The 16,457-nt window shown below is 41.3% G+C and overlaps 1 protein-coding gene across 1 annotated transcript in view; it reads left to right on the top strand.

Annotated features, from left to right (window-relative positions):
* The window catches only part of cox10 (cytochrome c oxidase assembly factor heme A:farnesyltransferase COX10), a 63,202-nt gene that overhangs the window by 3,649 nt on the left and 43,096 nt on the right, over nt 1-16,457 (top strand). Inside the window, exon 4 of the mRNA XM_072667273.1 lies at nt 1,492-1,616. Coding sequence (XP_072523374.1) covers nt 1,492-1,616 — 125 coding nt within the window. The remainder of the gene's footprint in view (nt 1-1,491; nt 1,617-16,457) is intronic.

Below are 16,457 nucleotides of genomic sequence, written 5' to 3'. Positions count from 1 at the left end.
GCACATATGTAGTAACATTATAGACAGCAATAGCAAAACAGCAATATTGAAAATGGCTCAAATGAGGGCTTATTTTAATGAATATTATTTTTTTTAAACATGTTGGATTTTGTAAAATGGACTTTAATGAAAGCAGAGGGAGAATATAAACAGTATAATGAAGTTTACATTGAAATAAAAAAACAATAACCGATGAGAAGCTGACCGATTTAACATTGAGACATTAAATATCTTATTAAAGTAATTTCGAATGGTTTCTCTTGATGCGTTCATAATGTATAGATCAGCTGTAGATCAGCTGTTCAAATTATATAGAAAAAAATTGTGGCAGCAGTACTGGTAGAAAATGAGTGCTTATTTTGATGAATATTACTTTTATTAAACATGTTGAATTTTGTCTGTTAAATCAGTGTTATTAACATCATAACTGCATCAGGTTTTTTTTATTTTCTTTTGTATTGTGGCCGGTTTGACCCATACGTATCTAAAAAAGGAAGATTGTGCTCAGTGTATGTATGTATGTTTGGGTTATTTGTTTTTTTCATTTATTTTCAGCATTTTCTACTTCCTCTTACGTTTGAACTCTTATCCTTTGATTTTTTTCAGGTTTTTTTCACTACGAGGGTTTAGGTGTTGTCAGTGTAATGCTACAGCACTGGAAATCTGTGATGTCAGTCTGTAAAATGTCTGTAGGATATTTAATATATATTAATACACAATTGTTTTTTTTAATATGTAACTTTTTTTTTATGATACTTTACACACTTCAAAAATAACATCCTTATTAACACCATGTAAAAGTCGGTCATTTATGGCTCCCATCAGAGCCTAAAATCTGACTAAATCTGTGTCCGTTAGGAAATAGATTTTTTTAAAAGTTTCCAGAAACCCAAGAAAGTAATTGAATACATGACTAAGAGAAAAGGTTAGACTCTCTTAGTTTGGTTGTCGGTGCCAGTGTGTGTGTGTTTGTATTCTTTGGGCTTGACTGGAAATAATTATTAAATTCTTTTATTTCAGCTCTTTATTTCTTTATGTACAGAATACAGTAGGGGGTTTCCATTTAGTTTTATTTTGCATTATACTGATATTAGACTGTTTTAGCTGTCAACTTTGTCACTATATAATAAACCTTTTTGTGGGAAAATTAATTATATAGATTAAATAATTAATGAAATTGATAATTGATAAAAAGGTCACCAGACGTATCTATATAAAACATTCCTTAGTTGCGGCCCTGTATTTAATCCAATCCTATTATCCAGTATTACCTTCATCTTGTTAGCAGATCATGTAACAATATGAATACAATTAAAATTATTGTAAGACTTAAAGATGTATCACTTTATGCAACACACACAGACACACACACACACACACACATTTCTGACTGTTTAGTTTCTGTAAAAGGTCTTGTGTTATTAAAAGATCTCCTGAAATCACAGATCAGCTCTTTCATATTTAAAATCTCTTCTCTTCTCTTCTCTTCAGCACTTGTAGTCACAACAGCAGCCGCAGGATACGCCATGGCTCCTGTTCCCTTTGACCCTGTCACCTTTGTGTTGGCCTCAGTTGGAACGGGCCTCTCCTCGTGCATGGCGAACTCCATTAACCAGGTCAGTCCTCTTATATATACGCATGGTAATCTCTCCGCGATCTGATCTGACCACCAGGCTGCTGCAGAACTGTGGCTTCAGATCAGTGACTATTCCGTTCACCGTCGGCTCGTCCGTTTGTTTGATTTGTTCATTTTTAAAAAGCAGTAACTGTTTATTTATGACCCTTTTCCTGATGATTCATCACGACCCACTGACTCGTTTCTGCTGCGCTGCTGTTGTGGAGCGTTGTTTTGTTGCAACAGGCAGTGGCATGGCGGTCTGTATGAGAGCGGTGGATTACCACAAATGCGTCCGCTCTGTGGGGTTAGCATTGTTTGGCAAAGGTCAGTTGTTTAGAGTTGGAGCTCTGGGTTTACCGTGCGTAATTACTGACCTATTACTCAGCATGTTTCGCCCCCTCCCTCCGCGAAAAGCAGAATTGTTAACGTCTCTCCTGCACTCAACCTCGACTCAACTGACGCGTTCCAGCCGCAGTAACGAGCGTTTGGCAGCTCTCTGATTTCGGGTATTGTTTTGATCGTTTTTTTGTTTTTTTTTTCGCCAGAATGGATGAAGCCTGGTTTCAGCTGCTGGCACGACTTCAGTGAATTCTGCAATGCCCAATAGAGTTTCATTGCGCATTACACAAACACCACGAAGGCGAGCTCTCGATGTGGGCTCTCCTGGTGCCACACTTTGAGATGAGAAGAGAAAGGGAGTCTATTCTGCTTCTCGTTTGGCTCTTTTTCATCCCTGGGTATCTCAGAAAATGCTTTTGAGGGGCGACTGGTTGTGTTAGCAGGCGGCTGCTCGTGCTGCTGTGATTGTGTTTTCTGCTAAGAGCTTCGGCCGGGCTAAAAATACCCTCCAACTGTAAACTCATCCAGTCGTGCTGTAATCAGGCCGATTCTTCGCTCACGTTCCGTGCAGGAATGCTGTCCGTGCCTTCAGAAATCGCCGGAATGGACGGCCCTCCCCTCAGCCCCGGCTTGAACTCCATTAAGGCACAGTCGTGGCCTGTAATTGGGAGAAGGCCGTGATTACACCGCCGCATTCTGCCCTCAGGGCCGGCAGGCGGCTCACCTCAGTCCTCGCGCTGCATGGAGAGGTTTCACCGCACACTGACTCGCACTTCCTGAACCTGAAGCAGCATTTCAACAATTCTACGGCAACCACTTATTAGCACTGTTAGACATTAGACATGCACCTGATCATCAGCGTTTCATGTGGTGCTGACAGTACGGGTTGGCGCTAATGTTAAGACACTGTCATGCTACGTCTGTAAAGAAGAAATGTGGGTAAATAAAAGGAGGAGGAGAGCTGGTTGAAGCTGAACTTGACACTATTTTGACAAAAGTTTTGGGACACCTGCCCATTCATTGTTTCCTCTGAAATGAAAAGGATTAAATAAAGAGTGTATCCTGCTTTTGTTGGAGTAACTGTCTCTCCTGTCCAGGGAAGAAAGCTTTCTACTAGATTTTGGAGATTTTGCCATTGCCGTGAGGATTTGATTGCATTCAGCAAGAAGAATGCTAGTCAGGTCAGGATGTGGGATGACGGACGTTTGATGTGCACATCAGTTTCAGCAATGGGTGCAAATTCAAGCAGCCAAGTTCATTTATTAGAAGGGGTGTCCACTAATATTTGGACTTGTAGTGATTGTGTGAAGACCCTTCGGAAGGTCTGGAGTTGGTGTAAAGGATCTTCATGCTCCGCTATTTTACAAAAGTTTGAAAAGTGGGATTTTGCTTGAAGATGGAATTGAACATGGCCACGCTGTGCTGGCTTGGGGCGGGGGGGAAATCTCAAATACTTTCTTCAGAATGAGAAATTCTTGTTGCTTTGTACTGGATTTATGTTTACCTGCTTCTGATCTTATGGTATCTGGACTTTCTACAGTAAAAAAAATCTTATTGCTGAGAATAATGGGTTGAATTGATGTGCTGAGGTGCTTTAAACCCCACAGTGCTGTAAATCTCAGGTAAGACCGAAATCTGAGAAGCACAGGGGGAGGTTAAACTTGACCTCTGTAGTTGTTGGAACCGTCTGCCACCCTTAGAACAGGTGAGATACTCTGCGTCATCCTTCTGTTGTCCTTCCCAGTCTTTGATACGGATCAACACGTGACGTAGTTCTGAAGCTCGGGCAGCGTTTTATGCTTTCAGCACTGCTACGTCCGCCCAGGCCCGGCCTCGGGGCTTAGGGTTAAAGTGAATTCAAATGAAGAGCACGGTTGGAAAGGTTGTTCCTGCTTGAAACGAAGCCAGCACCGCAGGGAATGGATTGAAAAGCACAGTTTGTTAGACTTGCAAAGCTTGTGGTATGACACACTAAGACTAAATGGCATCTATTTAGCTAATTAATTTGGCAGGGAGAGGGAAGTACATGAAAGTAATACAGATCACTCGAGTTCACATCGGTAATCCACTTTGATTTTCCTTTCACAAACTAAAGCCATATTGGTGTTGTGACATTGGATTGGCTTTCATTAGAGCTTGGCAGCCCCTGTTTTTCCCTGTTACATTCATAAGCGTTTATTGGAGAGCATTTCAGCAATGCAGCGCGTGGATGCGAACCATCTGTTCTGTTTATCAACAGTTTTTGTACACTCTGCACAACACAACACCTGTTTAGCCCGACTGCAGTGGGAATCCAGTCTAAAGTCTGAAAGACGCTTCTCAAATAATGCTGGACGCATAAAAAAATAAAAATTGATATGGTGTTGGTTTGGCATATTCTCCCTCAAGGTTGTTTAGTCAGGTTTATATATCATATAATCAATTTATATAAGTATATTATGTTTTATTTGTAAGTAATAAATATGCTCATACATGTACAAGTAACTACTTGCAATTCTGCACATCTTAAAGCCTAATAAAACATTAAATGTGGCATTTGCAAAAGTAATTGGCGCATTACAGTATTTTATTTAATGTTAATTAAATAAATTATATTTAAGTGCAATTATATTACAATTGCAACTTATAAATGTGCAGGAAATCGAAGTTGGTCTTTTGTAGGTCTGTTCAGTTCATCAGAAAGTGTCCAAACTGTTTCTTAAGACTGTATATAATGCAATGTAATTTATATATGCAGTAGTGTGTGCGTGTGCGTGTGCGTGCGTGTGCGTGCGTGTGCGTGCGTGTGCGTGCGTGTGCGTGCGTGTGCGTGCGTGTGCGTGCGTGTGCGTGCGTGTGCGTGCGTGGGTGTGCGTGGGTGTGCGTGGGTGTGCGTGGGTGCGCGTGGGTGCGTGTGGGTGCGTGTGGGTGCGTGTGGGTGCGTGTGGGTGCGCGTGTGTGCGTGTGGGTGTGTGTGTGGGTGTCTAAAGTCCAAAAGAAACAATTTGCAGCTCTGTCCAATTTGTGTTGTGGTTATTTTCAAAATGTAAATTCTTTGCATAAAAAAGGAATTATTTAGGCATTTTTTATATGAAAAAATAGGAAGGGGGGGGGGTGGTACAGGAAGTTGAAATTGGCACTGATTGCTGATCAAAAGTTTGCTGATCAAAGAAAAAAATGATTTCATCAAAGTCTTTCTTTGTATTAAAGGGCAGATTTTGACTACATATAATTTCCTTTTCTAAACTGTTATTAAAATATAAAGGGATGGTGTGAAAAGAGGAAATGGGGGCATACATGGGTGGACCAATGAGGGACAACCCAACACTCTCAGGTTACACCATTTGAAATGTTTTTAAAGAAATTTCACTCTCTCTCTCTCTCTCTCTATATATATATATATATATATATATATATATATATATATATATATATATATATATATATATATATATATATATATATATATATATATATAAAATAACGTTTTGCTGGTCAGTCCAGACGTGAAGCAGGATGAATGGACCTGCTGTTTGTGTTTGATGTCTCCTCTTTGAAGTCCTAACTGAGCAAGAACAGTGAGGGGGAGCGGCTGCTTCATCAGTCGAGAGTTGTACAGATGCACGTCCCCCCCCCCCCCTCTTTTTTTTTAAATGATAGTTGTGTGAAGTCGCTGGGAGTCTGAGCTGCTGTAGCCCCAGAAATATCCGCTGATGTTTTTCAGTGTTCAGTTTGGGCTGCTTTGTGTATGGATGGCCTTCTCCAGGCTTCTGGAGACTAATAGGCTGTCCGTGGCCTTTGAAGACATTTAATCTAGGCGTATAGGCCCAGGCTATGGAGATGGCTTTCTTGTGGCTGGCAGTTGGCATTTGCAGCAGAACTTCACTCCACACGTGGCAGACTAGAAGAGAGCTCGTCTGCTCCTCTGTCTCACTTCCTGCTCAAAGCACTGCTTTGGCTACTGGCCCATGTGTACTATACTTAACGATTTAAACGCAGCCATAGTGAGCCTTCGTAGGAGCCGAGTCTGTCTGTCTGTGGGAGTTTGTTTGTAGCCATATTTTCTTGAATTAAACACACCATGTAAAATGCATGGAAAAAAAGTTTTTATTAATTATTTTAGTAACAAAGTTGGTAGTAATCCCTTTTCTGGTGATTTTTTTTTTTATCTAAAAAAAAACTATTGTATAGTATATTATTTGTATAATATAAATATACATTTTCTGAAACTGACTGATATTTTAATGTCCTACATAAATGTCCTTGTAAATGTAAGCTGATGTCTTTAACATTTAACGTCTTTGATTTTCAATATTGAATGATTTGGTATTTCGCTTCGATTTTTCATTCCAAACGTGGAGGTGGAGAAATATCACATTTTAAATTTGCTGTTTTTTTTTTTTGTTTTTGTTTTGTTTTTTTAACAACTAATATGAGGGGGGAGGTTAGAAGGGCAAACTATAAAGAACCAACTGAATTTAATCCGTTATGTAACTGCAGGTGGTCATTATTGCAAACCGAATTGAAACTGAAGTAGATGAACCTAAATGGTTCAAATTTTGCCTTAATTAGCTTAATTAGTGTTGATGTCGGCATTGTTGTCTTATTGTTTTATTTGTGGTAAAAAAGCTGAATTTTAACATGCTGCTTAAATGAGTTATCTTCAACTTGTAGTTTTCATGTTTGGTCCTGAATGATGGTCAGTGTTGAAAAATTGGAGTTTGACTCTTAGTATTAAGCAGTCTTAAGGAGTGGTCTTTATAATGTGGCCTTGTGAGTGTGGAGAACCTTTTAAATGAGTAAAGCACCTGTACATCATGGAAAAGTTCAGTAGACCTTTTCAAGGTTTAAGGTATTGAATGATTTGGTATTCCCTCTCAGATTTATTATTGTAAACATGAAGAAATATCAAGTTGGAATTTGAAATATTTGTCTTTTTTTTTTTTGTCTAACAAATATGGGGGTGGGTGGGTGGGTGGGGGGTTCTGGAAACTGAAGTAACTCTACACTTTAAATGGTTACAATTTGGGCATTATCACCTACTTAATTACTATTATTATTATTATTGTTATTATTATTATCATTATATTATTTTGACTTGTTTTATGTATTTGTGGTAGAAATGCTAAGTTTTAATGTACTACACCTTAAAGTTGTCGTTTCAGTTTGTCAGTCGGTGTTGAAAATGTTTAGTTTTTTTTATTTCAGTTTTGAAAAGTTGGAGGGGGGTCGCGGTTATTAAATTTGATAAGCATATTATTGCTGTGTCATTTTTTTGTAAGTTGGAAATGCAAACTTGAACCAACTGAATGGAATTTGTTAATTTGTTATGCGAGTAATTGTTGCATAATTGCATTAGAACTGATGTAACGTTAAAGTATCGTTTTGGCATGACCTGATTTATTATTATTATTATTATTATTATGGTTATTATTATGGTTATTATTATTACTGTTATGGATATTGGTAAAAACATACGACATGAATTTTAGAGTCTTAAAGTTCTGTAACTACACAAGTAATTATTACTGCATAACTGCATTTAAATCAAAGAAACACAGAAGTAGCTCTAAATTTGTAAGAGTTAAGGTTTTGCTCTGGAAGTCTACCAGGTCTAAGAAGAGGGTTCTGGACTGCAGACCAGTTTAGGTCCCAGCTTTGCTTACGGCTCAGTCTGAGAGGCTAAGAGTTGTTTTCGTTTCTCTTTGTTTTGGCTAAGAGCGCAATTTTCCTGCTGCCATAATTATACACACAGAGACGCGACGCCTGTCGAGTGACACCCAGTCACCTGCCGCAGGGTCGCCGTTGCCACTCTTTGATCCTCACCTAGATACACCTTTACCTGGGTGTAGGCTGAAGTATCTCTGCACGCTACTCTGTGTTGCGTTTCCGCAAATCCAGAGAGGAAAACAACAGAAAAGGAGGAGAGCGAGCGAGAGAGACGGCCTCAGATGTGGTGCCAGCTTGTCTTTCTTTTCCTTTTTTCTCTCTAACCCCTTTTCTTTGAAAGCTCGTGCGGTTTTGCGTGATCAAACACAGCGCTCTTCATTTGAGGAACGCTACAAACGTTCAGCAAATCAAAGCAAAGGTGGCTCGTGCTAAACCGCTCTTCACATTCCACAGCGGCGCTTAAGCTGCTAATTTCTACAGTCTTATGAGAAATTACGAGCGCGTGTGCAAAATGAAATGCATGTCAGTGTGGAAAAGCATTGAGACAGTGGTGTAGTGCAGACACCTGGGGAGTAGGCCTTCACCTAATACTGTCGCCATTGGCTTGCTCACTGAGGGTCCACCGCCTCGCTCCAGCACGGTCCCATCATGTGCCTCAGTCCTCCATCCTCTCACTAATTTTGAAATCCGGTCCTCGTTTTGTGGTCACTGTTTTTAAATACCGTGGTATTACTGTTATACCGCCCAACCTTGGGCACTATTGGACTTTAGGTGTCTGATTATTGATGGAGGAGATGACCCTGTTCCTTACCTTCTCCTGCCTCCACCTCCTGCCGGTCCATGGGATTGAACCAGCTAGGCCATCCTAACCTATACAAAGCTGGAGGTGCCGACTCTGCGCATTTGGTACTGAATGTGAATCTAATAGTTTATTATAATAGCACTTCTGAGGCCTGGTTTTGTGGATATTAGGCCTGGTCTAAGACTAAGCTTTAATGTTAGTTGAGATTTATCAATAAAAAGCCTTTTTACTATACAGTTAAGCTAGAGCTGGGCAATTTGATGATATTTTATTGTATGGTGATAAATTTTGTTAATTTATTTTTGTTATTAATTAATTTTGTTAATTATTTTTTTAACTTTTCTAAGCATATTGAGGATACTGTTAGTGCCTAATAAACACTGATCAACAGTGTAATTAGACTGGTTTAATTGGACGAAGTGCTGCAGATGTTGACTAATAATCACTGTATTTAGTGCGGGAGAGTATCTATATAGTAGTTTTTAAGAATCTGTCGCTACTGTATGTACGTGTATCGCATGATTTCGTGATTTAGTATTTTTACCATATCGCCCAGCCCTATATGAAGCTTGATCTGGATCCAGGAACTGACCCCAAGAGCCGTCTGCAAAAGGCACAGGTTAAGTATGTAGTATTTACTAGTACAGCAGTGCATCACGAACCTCATTACTCACCACGCTGCTTCATCCTGTGGAGACTTTGTGAGGTGTTAAGTGCTCTCTAATATCAGACTGTCTTGATGAGCCTTACCTGATGAGCTGCAGGTGTTCCTGCTGCCAGATGAGCCAGTGTTTTCCTCAAGTGTGTCAAGACTGCATAGCCTGTTATAATAATCCCTGCAAATTACAGTATTGCACTCGTCACATCAGCGTGCCAACATGCGTTGTCATTACCTTGGAGGGCTGGCAGAAGAGACTGACGTGAGAAGCGGAGAAGAGGCCTGCCGAGGAAGCCCGAGATGCCCCGAGGGAACTGGCTGTAAACACAGAGTAGTGTTGTGGTTTCTTTTTTTAACTGTTACCCTGTTTGGGAACGGCGGAGGATGGTGTAAGAACCCAGAAAGGCTGAACGCTGGCCTGTGCCTCGGCCATCCTTTTTTGCACTCCCACTCCTTTGACTGACGAATGGTGGTGCAACTCGAGAGGTTCCCGCCTCCAGATGGTTGCTAGGCTGTCAGTAGGGTTTTTGCTATGGGTTGCTATTTTGTTGTAAAGCGGTTGCTATGGTGTTGCTGAGATGTGGCTAGGTAGTCCCTGTGGTGTTGCTGAGATGTGGCTAGGTAGTCCCTGTGGTATTCCAGGTGGTTGCTGTGGTGTTACTAGTGTATTTGTATCTGATCAAAAAGCTGCATGCAAGAAGCTTGAAAAATCAGATAAAGCACAGAATAGTTGCTAGATTGTTACTAAGGGGGTCACTAAGGTGTTTTTGCTAAGTAGTTGGTATGGTATTTTTAGATGGTTGCTATGTGGTTGCTAGATGAGCGTTTTGGTGTGGCTGGGTGGCAGCCGTGGTGTTGCTTATTGTTTACAAGACAGTTGCAGTAGTATTTCAGGCGGTTGCTATGATGCCAGGTAGTAGATGGGTCCTAAAGGATTGCTTGGTGGTTACTGTGGTGTTGCTTGGTGGTTACTAGGCAGCAGCTGTTGTGTCTTTGTTGGTTGTTATGGTATTTTAGATGGTTGCTATGTGGTTGCTGTTGAATCCACAGTGATTGATTATAGAGTGGCTAAAGGAGTGCTGTGGTATGGCAAGGTTGTTGCCGTGCCATTATGTTGCTTAGTGTTTGCAAGGCAGTTACGATAGTATATTGTGTGTGTTGGCAAGATGGGTTCAATAGTGTTGCAAGGTCGTTACTGGGGTGTTGCTAGGCAGCAACTGTGGCAACTTGGTGGGTTGCTGTGGTGTTGCTAAGTTGTACCTATGGTGAAATGTGATTATTTTCTTTTTTTGGCTGTGGTGTTTCAGTTGGTTGCTAAGCTGGTTGCTCTTGTGTTGCTCTTGTCTGCAGTTGCTGTGTCCCAGGTGGTTGCTATAGTGTCTCAACTGGTTTCCAGGGTTCTGTTTAGTGGTTGCTGTGGTACCCCATGTGGTTTGTTTCCCTGAGATGAGCGAGAATTCCTATAAAATGAGGTCATGCTGTTATTGCTGTGAAACGGTGGCTTCTGTAAGATTACTGTGGTTGTAGAGAAGAAGCCTCTTGCCCCGGAGGACACCAGGAAACTCCTCCAGCATCCAGACTAAAACCGAAGTGCACAAAGAGCGATTCCTCAGTGTGTTTTGCTTTTCCTGAGGGTTTTTTTGTTTGTTTGGTTTGTGTGTCATGTCCCCTGTAGCGACTGAAGCGTTTGAGCCATCCTTTATGTCTGGCGGTCTCCTGTCGGTGGGCTGTGTGAAGATGGCACGCATGTGCAAGCCTCCACAAGCTCCTCTGAGCCAAAGCACGCACCGCTGGTGCCCTGACCCCCTACACTACTGTCTCTCTTTCACCCCAGTGAGCCGTTTGTTTGCTCTAGGATTGTTATTTTTGTGTGTTCACACAGCTGTCACGAAACAAACCGCTATTGATTAGACGTGTCAACACTTTAGTCTGTAATTGATGCTGAATTGTGTCTTCAGCTCTGCCCAGTTAACAGCTAGTTTGGCTTACATGACTCTGAAAGGTCGTCCAATAGCGCATACGCTGGCTGTCTGTCTGTCTACAGTGTTAACTTCATTATTAACGTAATTAATGATGGAAATGTTTTACTGAGCGTGTTTATGACTAACAGCGGTACAAAATCCACTGAAATATGGCATCACCATTATAATATATAATTTTAGTAATAAAAAAAAGCACAGACTCGTTTGAACATCTTGGCCAAATGAGATTTTATTTCTTTATTTATTTTAATAAACTAAACAGTAGTGAGCCAGTAGTTTTGGTGCCTTACAGAGTAAGTACTTAGTAACCCTCCCTTAGGCTTGAATCACAGCTTGCAAGCTGGAGCTAAAAGTCTTAGAGTTCTTGTAGTTGGACCCCCCACTCCTTTTTGCAGACGTTCTCCAGTTCTGAGAGACGTCTTGGTCTTTAAACAAGCAGTGCAGCAAGACAACGATCTGCAATTGTCTATGATGTTTAGCTCAGGCGACTGTGAAGGCCACTCCACAAGCTTCGGTTTGTGTGTCTTGCGGTTGTTCATGGTGGGTTTTGAGGTATGTTTTGGATCATTAGCTTGTTGTAGAAGTCATCCACTTTTCTGCTTCAGACTTTTAACAGATGGTTTGATTCTCGCATCCAAGATTTGCTGTCTTTCCTTTCCACCAGTGCAATAGGATCCACTCCCATGCTTCACAGTTGACAAGGGCTGTCCAGACTTTTGCATACAGCTGTCGTATATGGCTCTAACCTTGGTTCAGGGCTTTCATAATATCCTGAACACTGGTAGGAACGTCATGCAGTGTATAATGTCCTGAGCAAGAGCAAAAGTGTTGACTTTTATAATAATAATAATAATGTAATGTGAAATAATAATAATGTATTAAATTGATGTGTGTCATTGAATGATTGCAATTATAACAGTTTATTTATGCATAAATTACCATCTCATAATATGTATACTCTGCTATGTAGAAATAATTCTGGATGAACGGACCAATAGAAATTGTCTAAATTAGTTGGAGTAAAATCTTAATTTATACTGACTTCCATTCAAGGTTAAGACTAGAGCCAGGCGATACGGTAGAAATACTATATTATGATATTTAAAGACATTTGTACGATAAATGGAATCTCACGATACATGTAATCACAGAATAAATACACCAGTAGCAACAAATCTTTAATTACTATTTGGATACTCTCCTGTACTGAATTAAACCAGTTTAATTACGTGGTTTGTAATAAAACTTGCAGTTGATTCAGTGTTTATTAAGCACTAATAATCCTCTATGCTTGGAAAAGCATATTGTGTATCACAGTATTGTGTAAAATGTGTAAAATGTCTATAGCGTTTTTACAACAAATGTCACAAAGCAGCTTTACAGAGATCCGGGTCCGAGCCTCTTTTGAGGAAGCTAGTGGCAACAGTGGCCAGGAAAAACTCCCTCTGGTAAAGAGGACAAACCTTGAGAGGAACCAGGAATCAAAAGAGGAACCTGTCCTCCTCAGGTTGACACCGGATAATAACATTAAAAATCTAAATAAAAATAAAAACAATAAAACAAAACTGAATTAAGAAAAAAATTGTAGCAAGATGAAAATGTGAGCGACGATAAAGTCCAGTTTAGACCATTTTCTCCTGTACACTTCTCCTGGAAAGTCACCCCTTTGGAAATGCATGTTTTTCATTGGACAGCGATGATGAGTTATTTACCACATGACATTCATAGCACACATAGCTTTAGTGGTTTGACATCTATTTGTCTTGTAATGTAAATAAATCCTCTCTGAGTTTGAGTTCGTTCCAGTGCTGAACATTATTTAAGCCCTCAGCCTCGAACCTGCCCATGCTCTGTTTATCTGCATTGTGCTCATTTCATTAATCATATTCTTCAAACATTCATGGTTTAAATTGGAGCATTTCCAACTGAAATGGGTGTTTAAATGAGACTGGAAATTCCCTGGTGGGTTAAGACGTCTTAGCCCCCCACCGAAAGAAACCCCACCCTCTCGGTGTATGACTCAAGAAGCACTCGGGAGCGATTCTAATGCTAATGTGAAAGCGTGTCCTGGAGAAGAAGCATATCAAATCACCCTTTGAAGTAATTTATGGGGCAATAAAACATAATTCCTGTTTTGGTTCATGTTCAGCAGGAGTTACAGAAATACCCCACATCCTGCTCGGTTCAGCCTGCCGCAGTGCCTTAACACTAATTGAATACTGAAGCGGGATCGCTATCGTTGGAGAGGAGCGTTGGTTAATCTGACGTTGTAGTAGTTGTTGTTGCCGCTGTTGTTTCATGTGCCTGTCATTGTTGCTGGTGTTTATGATTATGCACATGGATTCCAGTTCCTGTAATGATGTCACCTATTAAATTTTAATGCGGAGTCTTTTAAAGAGAAAGCCCACTTCAGGGAGTGTGTTGGGGCTCGACGAGAGAAGACGGATGAGGGCAGAACCTTTTGGAGGGAGAGCGGCACGCAGCGATATCTACTACATGAGTACAGGCCAAGGTTTTTTTGGCCTCTTGGGATTTAAGTAGTCCTCCACCATCCCATGAGGCCTCTGACTCTGACGTCAAGCATCTCGCCCTTAATCTTGCCTGGTGTAGACAGGCAGACTGATTGTCGCCTCCGTGTAGCTCCCATGCATTTTTAAAATCCATATTTGCATGCGTAAGAAGGCTGCCTCGGCAGCAAAGTGCAGGAGGCGAGAGAGCGAGGGCGATGTTGGAACATAAACGAGGCTTGTGCCTCCAGAGTAAAGAGGTTTTACATTTTCATGACCGGCATTTAAAACCAAAAATGACCTTATTCTCGGCATGTTTGTATTGCAAATTGTATTAAGCTCTTTCTAAACTGTGTGTCTCATTAGAACATTGTCAGTCGAGGGGGGTTTATTTACAGCAGTGGATTAAAGCCTTAGTAAATCAGCTGAGCTAGGTCAGAAACTGCTGAAACGGCATAACTGAGCCACTGCTGGCTCCCGAGGTTACCAACAGAGCTGATCTTCGTAAATGTCCGATGTTGCTGCATGTGGATGTGAATTGCTGATGTTTTGAGACCTATATGATTGTAAGTCCAAATAATGTCATTTGGGCAAGCAACACCGCACAGTGGAACAGTGCACCACATCTCTTGACTCAGCCTAAACCTTTCGTTTCTGATTAGCCCTTCCAGCATGCTAGCAGTTTTCTTCTTACAGAGGATTTGCTGAGGTTTGATTAGCCACACTGGCTGTGTTTACTTCTTACAATAAAGCAAATGACTGTAATCGTTCCTTCTGTTGATATCTAGCCCATTGCCCTGGTCTCCCTCTCCTCAGGTATCACCTTGTTCTTCAAATCTGAGAATGATCTACATCCAGAAGATCAGTTCATCGCTTTCCGGGCCAGTTTTTTTGACTTCGTAATAGTAATCTCACTGGTTCCTCCCAAACCCATCTGTCTCTGCCTCTGTTGTGACAGCCCAGTGTTTTCCTCTGTAAGTGTGAGACACCAGCGAATGTTTTCTCTGGTGGCTCTGGAAGGACCATCAGCTGTAACTAGATGCCCTGTCTCGCCACAAAGCGACACCAAGCAGACTTCTCTCGACGTGCCATGAGAGCGGCCCGCTCTGAAGCTGGGGATTCGCTTTCAAACGGTATGAAAATTCCACTGGCGTGACGGCACAGCTCTTCTACTCTACTGGTGCCTCGGCTTCAAAGCTGGGCTGCCTGGCTCAGCTCCTTTTGAAGAAGTTGTTACCGGCTGCAGCGTGCAGCACGTTGTAGTTGTCAGACTTCTGATCAGTTTTCCTGCCAATTTGATGTTTGTGGGCCCCATGGAGAGATTAGAGATTACATTTAATGCTTTAATGCCCCAAAAAAAAGAGGAAGAAATGCTGGTGGGATTTGCGGCGGGACAGTCTGTGTGTACCCTCAATCATTTATGAAGCCTTTATCTCTGTCGGTAATCATGTTAGTTCCACTTTGACTGCGTAATTGACTGTGGACGTCTGTTGCTTGTACCGCAACAAACATGTATTCCCAAAACCAGCTCACCATCCTTCTCCTTCCAGACAGACGAAAGCGCCTGAGGAAGGAATTAACCCAGCGGTGATGCCTTACCTCCACAGCTGCGCTCACCAAGAGTCCGCCCTCCACTCTCTTGAAATAAACAATACGCAGAGCTGACCTCTGCCAGGGCCGCTTTCAAGACGGCTGGTTTACTCCCGTTTCCGCTCAAGGCATTCAAACCGATTGTGGATGGCGTGAAACGACAGCCTTTTAAACAGCGGGTTTCCTCTAATCGCCTAGCAGGGAGGCGCACAGTCCCGCTTGATGGGAGTCTTTCATAGCGTTTGGGATCGGAATGAATATTTAACCAGAAGGCCCTGTTTAATAGTTAATTTCCTCTAAGACTTTGTCTGCGCCGTCCTCAGGGTGCCAATCTATGTCAAACTGTACTCGATGGCACGCTACGCTGGCAGCTCCATATGGGCCTGAATGCTTCGTCTATGATACAGTTCAGACGAAAGCCTCGTGTTCCTAATCGGAATGTCTGGCTGCAACAAAAACATCAGAACGGTCTTGACATCAGATCTTAAACCGTTACATTAGATACCATGTTTTTTGGGGGGATTAAGTTGGACATGTGTGTGTGTGTGTGTGTGTGTGTGTGTGCGCATTTCTATTTAATGATTTATGTTTACTTGGCTACAGTGGGCAGTATCAAACCTAGGGTCTGCTAATGTAGCTGTGTTTGCACGAAAGTGACTAACCTGCAAAAGTGACTTTTATTGGATTGGATCCTGAGGCAGGAGGGGGTCTGCTGGTTGTCATTGTGTTATACACACTATAGGCAAAAGTTTTAAGTAGAAGTTAAAATACTAACAATTTGGGTGATAATTTGACCCAGACGAGAATTGTTTGACCCCTAATCAGAAATGCTGTTCAGGTTCAGCCTTTATTATTGGTTGCCGCTGTTCTGTTCATGGTAACATTTAAATTTTTCCCCAGCCTTTGCATAATGTCTGGGTCGATAAGTAACCAATTAAGTTGAGCCAATAAATTCTTGCCCATAAGTTCTAACCTTTGCAGTTTGAACATTTCTCGGAACACAGTTCCTACATGAAGCAGACATTAACAGAGCATAATTTTTAATCAAGGACTGAAACTGAGCATTTAAATGTTGTTTAACATCTGTGATCCATAAATCGCCCCCTGTGTTTTAGGAACCGTAGATTAATCGCCAAAGTTTAACCATAACAGTGCGGAATGCAGTTTTACTGCTGCTACTTAATTTCCTCAATCTGGGAATAAAGACTCACTTATACAAAAGAACAGACAGTGTCACAATAAGTCACTAATACAAAATAAGCAGCAACACACAATTTCAAACTGAAAGCTAAAATTATGGTCTCATTTTCTT

This window comes from Salminus brasiliensis, chromosome 22 (genome assembly GCF_030463535.1).
Source record: "Salminus brasiliensis chromosome 22, fSalBra1.hap2, whole genome shotgun sequence".
NCBI lineage: Eukaryota > Metazoa > Chordata > Actinopteri > Characiformes > Bryconidae > Salminus > Salminus brasiliensis.
This window is presented reverse-complemented; position numbering and strand designations above follow the sequence as displayed.